The sequence below is a fragment of the Pinus tabuliformis genome, chromosome 1_2 (assembly GCF_031772625.1).
Source record: "Pinus tabuliformis cultivar Carrire ecotype Pingquan chromosome 1_2, CPIR1, whole genome shotgun sequence".
Taxonomy (NCBI): domain Eukaryota; kingdom Viridiplantae; phylum Streptophyta; class Pinopsida; order Pinales; family Pinaceae; genus Pinus; species Pinus tabuliformis.
The window spans coordinates 1121329854-1121339330 of NC_142298.1; the positions used below are offsets into that span (position 1 = coordinate 1121329854).

Here is a 9477-nt window from a genome sequence, read left to right on the forward strand (position 1 = left end):
CGTATACCACGACCACCCAATTAATGCCCTATAACATGTTAAATATTTGTTATCATTACCAAACTTGATTTCAATCATAGTCGGTGTCAATATAACATATTGAATATTTGTTGCCATTTTCAAACTTGATTTGAATCATAGTCGGTGTCAATATAAAGGCAAACACACGCGTGCACGTGTCTTTACTTTTGCCTCGCTGGCTGATCCTTTCATTTCTGGAAAAAGTTAATACCATTAATGCTCGACATTTGTATGTTTATCTACATAGGCGGATGGAACGATCCATGATCAGGGGTTAAATTTGACAGGTACCTTTATTTTTTTTAGAATTTTTTATGAAAGTTTTATTTTTAAAATGTCTTTCATATAATTTTTTATATTTATTTTTTCAAGTATTTTTTAATTTTTAAAAATTATATTTATAATTTTTTTTATATGGAAAAAATGAATATAAATATTGTTGCAATTAAATTAGGCAATAGAAATTGAAATACACATATCATATCATGTTTTCCATTTAAATAATTTCAATACTAATCCAATTAAAAAACAATATTTGTGAAATAAACTCTAAACTAAAAAACATAAAGTGCACGAACTATGTAAATGTTCAAAAATTACATTCAATATCTTCATGTAAAGGAACTAAATTTTTAGACAGTTTCACCCAAAAAATAGTAATTATCAAAATAAAGATATATATAAAAATTGAAAAACAAAGACAAATTACATACCTGAAAAGATTTTCACATATTCAACAACTCATCAAATATGTGTGCAGTGTTCGTTAGCTGCATTGAGTCAAAAAATAAAAATTTATCATTATAAACTACCAATTGTAATAACTTTTATAAAGAATGAGTTCACGACATAACACATTTAGAATATTAAGATCTAATTTTCTTATTTTTTCATATTTGGTAGAAGCTATTCATTTATTTATTTTTGTTCTTCGCACATGCAAATATGCTATTATAGATATGGTCTGTATTGTGAGAAAATACTATAAAAAACAACCAATATTATGGCATCTATAACATAATTTTTCAAGAAAAAACATTTTCCTCAAGCAAATAATTAGAATTTTCTTATAAAGATTAAACATCCAAACATGACAGAATGAAATCATATAAATATCCAAACATAACAAAATGAAATTATATAAACATTCCATTGTATAAAATTTAAACTTTCTTTCTCGGATTAATTCAAAAAATCATATAATAGAATGAAAAAATTCCATAAAAAAATTATATAGTAGAATTTCTATAATAATTACGATAAAAAAAAAATTCCAAATTGTAAAATTGTTAGACTTGTCCTTCAATGATTAATTTATGTTGGAAATTTTCCTACAATTACCATGAAATTTTGCATTTTGTGTGGCAACATATTTTCTGATAAATACACTCAAATCCTATAAAAAATTGATAAAAAACTTATGTGAAAAAAACCAAAAGAGAACCTGAACACCAGAAATTTCGTTCTAGAGTTGGTCCTTGGGTAGGGGCAATGGCCTTGGCTCTGAAGTGTACGGTTCGTTTTTTGAAATGGCCAGGGCACTGAAGTGAGGACAAGAGATCCATACTCACGCACAAAACAAAGATTTGGGAAATATTGTCAAAAATAAACTATTCCTGGAGAATGGTTAACAGTAAATGCAAAACCCCGACTTGTCTCTAAGCAATTCTGTGTTTAAAACTAAAAAATTTGTGCTTAAAATGACCATAGTCTGTAAGTAGCAATCAGCTTAGTACAAAGATGAAGGCATTTACATATATAATATATGTGTGTAAAAATTTAAAACTTAGCTATTTTTAGTATATTCGTCATTATGACATTTTCTAAAATTATCGCCGTCAAAGATTACGTGTTTATTTTGAAATAACCAGTATTTCACGGGTAAAAAATGGAAAAACGTCCCTATAGGGCTCAATTTTAAAGCCTGAATCCATTTAGACTGCAGGTTGTCCATATCCAGTCAACGTTGGCAGCCATTTACCTGTTCCATTAATTAGAATGATTTGATATTATTTGGAAGTGGAACTATGTTTATTATTCAATTTTTCCAAGTTCAAAATTGAATGCGAGGTATATACATCTGTTTTCCAATTAATACATTATAGCAAGTTATTTATAGCTTGTTAAACAAATATAGCAAAAACTATATATCAAAAGTCATGTTCATGGACATTGATGTATTAATCAGTGCTTTCCAAATATTTCATTTGGGGATTTTTTTTATTTATCATTTTATATTTTAAGGTTGTGTATCCTCAAAATATTCGATTTTGCCAAGACTAACAAGCTATTTATTTTTAGCTATATTTAATCTTAAAAATGCCGTTTTAAGTTTTCATAATATTTGTTTTTGAAAATAAACCTAATTCACATATTTCTATTTTTATTTAATTGGTTAATAAAATTTTATTTTATAATATTATTTTTTGTTTTACAATATTTTTTATTATAATTTGTACTATATTTTTCAAATATTATAATTTGTACTATATTTTTTTATTGATAAAATTTAAACTATCATACTATTTATATTATTATATCTAAAATTTATTAATATTTGTTATATTTGTTTTTTTTATCTCATCTTCAAAAGAATGAAGTTTTTAAAATTATGTAAAAATTTTTTAATATTCAAATCAAAAGACATATCAAAATTTTTCCACATTAAACTTTTGATAAGCCCCCAAAAGTGGAAGATTCTGGTAAGTTTTCTTGAAATATAAATAAATAAATCCCATTTTCCATACCCTATGCTTTTTTCATCTTGCATATCTTCAAAAATGAATTGATCATTCAAAATTACTTTAAAAACTACCAAAACCTTCATTGCCCGGGAACTCTTCCACTGTGAACTTATCATCTAAATGTAATGCAATTCTTGCAATCCATTTACAAAATTTGGTTTTTTATAAAAAAATATTACCCTACGTTTTGTTAGTTCTATCTTGAAATCCTAGGTAGTAAGCCAATCATCATGCTTCGAGGATTATTTTAAACTTGAACTTTTCAAACACTAACCCAATCATCGTGCCTTTCGAATTATTTTAAATCTTAACTTTTCTATCTTGGAATCCCAAGCACTTAGCCAATAACGCCTTTGAGATTATTTTAAACTTTAACTTTGTGATCGACACCAACAGATATTAAAATAGTTTTATGATTAACTTTCAATTTTCCCAATTTACCTTTTAGTCTTTTTTTGGTTAAGAACTTCCCAAGCTTCCCGCAATGGCCTTTGGGACTTTTTAAACTTTCACACTCAAGTTTGAAAATTGCATGTATGTGTAATCGTTGTAAACTTTAACTTTTTAATCAACATCAAGAGGTTTCTGGATTGTTCCATGTTTAAATTTCAATTTTACTCAATTTTGGGATTTTTTTCAAAAATCGCACCATTTCACATATCAAAATAATTAAGATTTAATGGCCACCATTAGCATTTTACTAATAACTATTTCAAATGTTGTTTATCTACAATTTATATGCATTAAATAAGTTTTCTCCAGTATTTCTAATCACCTGTATCCAACCCACATGCTCTCTAGGAATCCTTGAATCCTATGCATTCAATATGAAAAGATTAGTTTTGGCATTCATTATATTAATAAATGTATTGTTTACCATCACCTCATAGAAAAATTGAAGAACATAGAGCTCTTCTAGTTATTATTTCTTCGTATTTTTTATAATCCAAGGCGGGTAACATGGAGTTTAATTAATTAGCCTAGATCTCTCTTAACTCCATATCTATCGAGCATTGAGAGAGATATAAAAGGTGCAAACCTCTTTTTGAGTGCAAAATTTGAGGAAATATTTGCATGTCTACAAATGTGATCCTTCTTTGTTTGAATATGGAGTTAAGACGGATATAGTATAGTTTGAGTAATGCACAAACACGGATCTGATAATTCTAAATATGTTTGAGATATTTTGTTTTAAAATGTGCACACTAATGACTCATTGTTGTGGTTCATGGTGTTTATCACAAATATAAATCATCTTCTCTTTTTTTATTTGCATAATATGTCTCTCAAGGAATTTGAATTCAAGTAGAGTCGTATTCTCAAAGTCATCTATTATATAGAAAGTTTCAACATATGATATTTTTCATTGAAGAAGAAGGAAAGATAACAAAATAATATATTAGGATATATATAAATAGTGTTGGTAATTGAAGTTTCTTGATCAATTGATAAATTACACTCAATCTATGGAGTAAACTATATATTAATTAATATTATTATTATAATAGAAATGTATACATTAAAATAGATGCAATATTTTTACATCATACATTAACAACTACACTCATATAATTGCATATAATGCAAACAATAAAATAAGATTATAAATCAACATTTACATTAAAATCAATGAATCCTATACAATCAAGAAATTAAAAAATAGAAAATAACATGTACAGTCAAATCAATGTATTTATTTTTGTTTTAGTATAAAAGAAATATATTAACGTTAAAATAATATAAATTCAACTTAAGAGCTTGCATTTTTTTAAGCAATTTATGAAAATTTCAATAATTTTTAGTATATGTTACTTTCTACATTTAAAATATTTTATCTTATATTATATAATATTTAAATTTTTAATAAATTTCTACAGCTAACCTATTTTATCTTACCTCATATAATAACATTAATTCATATTTAAATTTTAAAAATTTCATTATTATAATAATATATTTAATATAAAACTATAATGTTCTTAAATTAAATATTATAATACAATATTATAACAATGTCTTTAATATAATGCTATGATGTTCTTGAATTAAATATTATAAAATTATATTATATTAAAACTAAAATAATATTTTAATAAAAAAATATTATATTTTAATTACATAATATTATTTTTTAAACATTATAATATTAAAGTTAGTATTATATTATCTTTTAATTATTATAATATTAAAATTAGTATTTGTTTTTTGGTTTTCTCATTGCCTATACTTGTGTCATGCAAGTCTAGCTTCCTCACCACCCCATTGTTCATTTTTAATATATATATATATTATAGTAAAAGAAAACAACAGTAAGTAACAGTGTCATTTCAAACACGGAATTGTAATTTTTGTGTTAATTTGAAATTATTTATATTTATTTGTGTGTTAAATTATTTCTGTATTATTATTACTTTAAATTTTAATTATTTCATTTTAATAATGTAAAAAAATAAATTAGAAAAATAATTATAAACTGTGTTAATAGATAGATTTGATTCATCACTATTGATATGTTATAAAAATAGTTATATTTTTTTGATCTTGGTAACTTAAATTATTATTATGAAATAACCAAAAATTAATTATATCCATTATGGACTTAATCTGTTGACTATTTAGAATTGTTATCCAATTAGACTTTGTTCTTGTTACATTAATTAATATCACTTTTGCATAAACGAATGTTTATATAACCATCTAATTCGACTTTGTTCTGGTTACATTAATTAATATCATATTTACATAAATGAATGTTTATATCATTTTTACTAATCTTACCTGAAAGGTACAGAAAATTTCATGATGGTTATTAGTCTCTGCCATCTGGCATTCGGCAGGGACTATAGTAATAGTTCGCGACGGATATAGCATTAGTTCTTAGTTGCTGCCCGTGTTATTTGGTGGTTATCATAAGGTTTGGAAATGATATAGTTGATGTTAAAAAAAAAACATCAGTAAAATTGACATTCAAATAAGAGATGACACATTTGCATTGGGGCGTGGAAAGAGATGAGACCTCCACTTCCGTGCCAAACTCTCCCTCATATGCCTTATCCTCACATTATATCTGTGTGAGATAGTTTTTAGAAATCCTTGTTACAGATATCAAACTTCGAGTCCTTATTAGACAATGCCTAATTAATTAAATTTGTGGAAAACCTTATTCTAAAATAAACACAGCTCACACGCTCACACGTATCAATGTAGCGATTACATAGCAATTTAAATAATCGCACCGCTGTGTTGAGCTGTGCAAACAGCCATATGACTTTGCATATTGCATGAGTCGTGAGAGTCACGGCAACAGACTTCACTCGGCTTTTGCATATTAAACAATTGTGAGTCGCCCAAGCAAACGTGAGCTTCTTCACTTGGCTTTGAGTCGCCCAAGCAAAATTGACCACGATTTTGAAGGGATTATATAGTTTTGATTGTTGAACTTCTTCACTTGGCTTTTGCATATTCAACAATTGTGAGCCGCCCAAGCAAAATTGACCACGATTTTGAAGGGATTATATAGTTTTGATTCTTGAACGTCCACACTCACTCCTGCAGTTCCTGGCAGATATCCACAGACGGTATTAGCGTGCTTGGACTTACATAGTCTTGCTTGGGATTGAACCCTGAGACAGAGGGTATCAGCTGTTGTATTTGCCAATATGAGTACATTAATCCAATGGCAGAATGGGAGTTTAAGGCACTCCATTTCTTCTTGTAATTATCTTCTGATTCTACTATTCGCCCTCTTGATAGCGCAGTGCAAGGCACAGATCCCGTACACAATCATATCTTCGTCTTCCGACAACCAGACGTACACATATGGCGACCAATTTGCGACAAATTTGAACAACGTTTTGGATGATCTTGTTCAGAACACGCCTTCGACAGAGGTAAATGTTTCTTCGCATGGCGAATCTCCCAACAGAGTTTATGGGCTTCTCCAGTGCAGGGGAGACGCATCGCAAAAGGAATGTTACGATTGCTGTCAAAATATAAGGAATAATGTTACTTTATTGTGCGGAAACAAAGTTGAATGTCGAATGTGGTTGCCTATGTGCGAATTGTACTACCGGAACGACAGCAGCTTCATTGCTACAGGAACACGTCCTTTGGTTTCAGTTGCTCATCAATTCATGAAGGGGCAAGAAATGGCTTTTATAAATCTTGTTTCCAATCTGTCTGTTATAGCTCCTACATCAACAACGAGGTTCAACGAAGGAGCGAGTGTTGATTCTTCAGGTCTTACGATCTACGCTCTCGTTCAGTGCTACAGAGTTATATCCACCTCCGATTGCTCTAACTGCCTGGCCAATGCAACGAAACAGCTTCAAACTCATCCAAATGTTTATTCCGCAATTTATATGGAGAGCTGCTATGTCCTGCTATCTAATCAATCGCTTTCAGGTAATATTCCTTTTTTGCTTTCCTTTCATTTCTGCCATTTTTATCAAACCAATCACTTTTCAGTAATATTTCTTTTTGCATTTCTCTTCATTTATGCCGTTTTTATCAGAGTAACGGGTACTTAGTTTCGCCGTAGTAGCCATAAGCCTCAAGGAGGCTTGGAAAATAATGGAAATTACTATATTTGATAGAAATTTTTGAAAATCCTAATTATAATGGTGAAGTACAAGAATTTGGGAACTCCAGAATTATTGATAGTCCTGAATTTCTCACTCTGAATAATCCTTACAATGCCAATTATTTCTATTGGTAAAGGAATATATTATTCATTAATAATAAATACATTTTGTTTTACAGCTAATCAATCAGGAAAATTACCTATGCAATTGGGGGTTGGGAGAGCTGTGCTTCTGCTTACTGTTTTGCTGGTGCTGTTAATGTGAAAATGGCTCTGCTACTGTGATTTGAATCATAGTCTGTGTCAATATGGAGGTAACTATACATGTGCACGTCTCTTTATGTTTGCCTTGCTGGCTCATCCTTTTATTTTTGACAAAAAAATAATACCACTAATGTTTGACTTTTGGTTTTTATGTATGTAGGCAGATGGAACAATGCAGGCTTTCCTTATCCACGTCAATGTTGGTTGGTTTAGAATGATTTGATATATGTTTATTAGTGTGGTTTGTCAAATAAATATAGCACAGAAACGGTGTGTAGAATTTTCAAAGCTTGTAGGCAAAAGTCATGATATCAATTAGTATTTTCCCCACTTTATTCGGACCTTCTCCCCACTTTAATTTTAATGATTTGTATTTTTAAAATGTAAGACATTATACTTTATGTTAAAATGTCATTTTAGGTTCCTGTAATATTTACTTCTGTGAATTCACATATTTCTATGTTCCCATAATTTTAACCCATTTGTATTTTTTCATTTCACAATATTTTTCTAATTTATATATATTTTTATTTCACAGTATTTTTCCAATTTTATATTAGTAGTATTTTTTTAATCTATTAATAATTTTTTATTTTATCAGATTATTTTCATTTTTATAATACTTTTCTATTGTAATTTCTAAGTTAATTTTTAATTAATAAAATTTAAATTCTTATAATATCTATATTTTTATATCTAAAATTTAAGTTATGGGTAATATTTGTTTCTCTTTCTCCATCTCCAAAAGAGTGAAGTTCACTGTAATTTCTAAGACTATGCAAATGTTCTTTAATATGCAAGTCAAAAAGATATATCAAATATTTTCCCAACTCTAAACTTTTGATCAATCTTGAAAGGTGTTCACAAAAATAGAAATTCTCATTTACAAACTTTAAAAATTTTCGTGCATCTTTAGATCTTCTTCTATGAACTAATCATCTAAAGCTACTATAAACTCTCCCGAACACCTTTAGTGCATTGTAGATCTTCTACTATGAACTTATCATCTAAAGCTATTGCAATACCTACTAGGCATTTGCAAACATTAATCTTTTCCATAAAAAATTAGCTATTGCTCCACCATTTGTAAGTTTTACCTTGAAATTTGAGGCACTAAGCATCACATAAACCTTTGGGACAGTTGTAAGCTTTAACATTTTGATCAACATTGAGAGATATCGGGATCATTCCCTCCTTAATTTTCATTTTTCCCCATTCACCTTTTGGTCTCTTGTTAGTTAACAACTTCCCATGTTTCCCCAAATGGCTTTTGGGACTCGTTCAAATTCCACACATACAAGTTTGAAAAATGTATAAGCCTTTGTGGCTCTTGTAAAATTTCACCTTTCAATCAACACCAAGAGATTTCTAGATGGTTCCATGCATAACTTTCAATTTTCCCTATTTGCCTTGTGGTCTCTTTTTGGATAACAACTTCCCAAATTTCCCAAAAAATGGTTTTTGAAACTCTTCTAAATTTCACACAACCAGTTTGAAAATCCCTTATTAGGATTTTATTCTTTATGTATTGTCCTAAATATTATCTTTAAGTGAGTGCTTCAACTTATTGTCTTAAAAAATTATCTCTATAAAAGCAATATGTAACACAATCATTATTTTCTCTTAGGGGGCAATTTCATTTTTGTCTCTCTAGAGAAAATAGTTTGGATTAAAGACATATTGTCTTTATAAAGACAATGCGTCTTTAATCCTAGCTATTATCTCTCTAGAGACAATAAAATATTATATTTAAATAAACTACAATATCATTGATTAATTTCTATTAGGGCACAGTGGAATCGAACCACCAACCTCCTACTTATAAGGAAAGTGTTCTTCCATTGAGCTAGCACCATTTAAAGAAAC

At 28.5% G+C, this 9477-nt stretch overlaps 1 protein-coding gene across 2 annotated transcripts; it reads left to right on the forward strand.

Moving 5' to 3' along the window:
- Positions 1-6223: 6223 nt before the first annotated feature.
- LOC149210077 (cysteine-rich repeat secretory protein 55-like) lies at positions 6224-8041 on the forward strand. Of its 2 annotated transcripts, none has more exons than XM_089396607.1 (3): positions 6224-7169; positions 7527-7661; positions 7776-8041. In XM_089396607.1, the coding sequence occupies exons 1-2, from the start codon at positions 6425-6427 to the stop codon at positions 7610-7612; spliced, it is 831 nt and encodes a 276-aa protein (XP_089252733.1). In that variant the 5' UTR covers positions 6224-6424; the 3' UTR covers positions 7613-7661; positions 7776-8041. The 2 variants fall into 2 exon arrangements, with proteins under 2 accessions (XP_089252733.1, XP_089252732.1); XM_089396606.1 differs by having other exon boundaries at positions 6227-7169; positions 7772-8041.
- The last annotated feature ends 1436 nt before the right edge of the window (positions 8042-9477 follow it).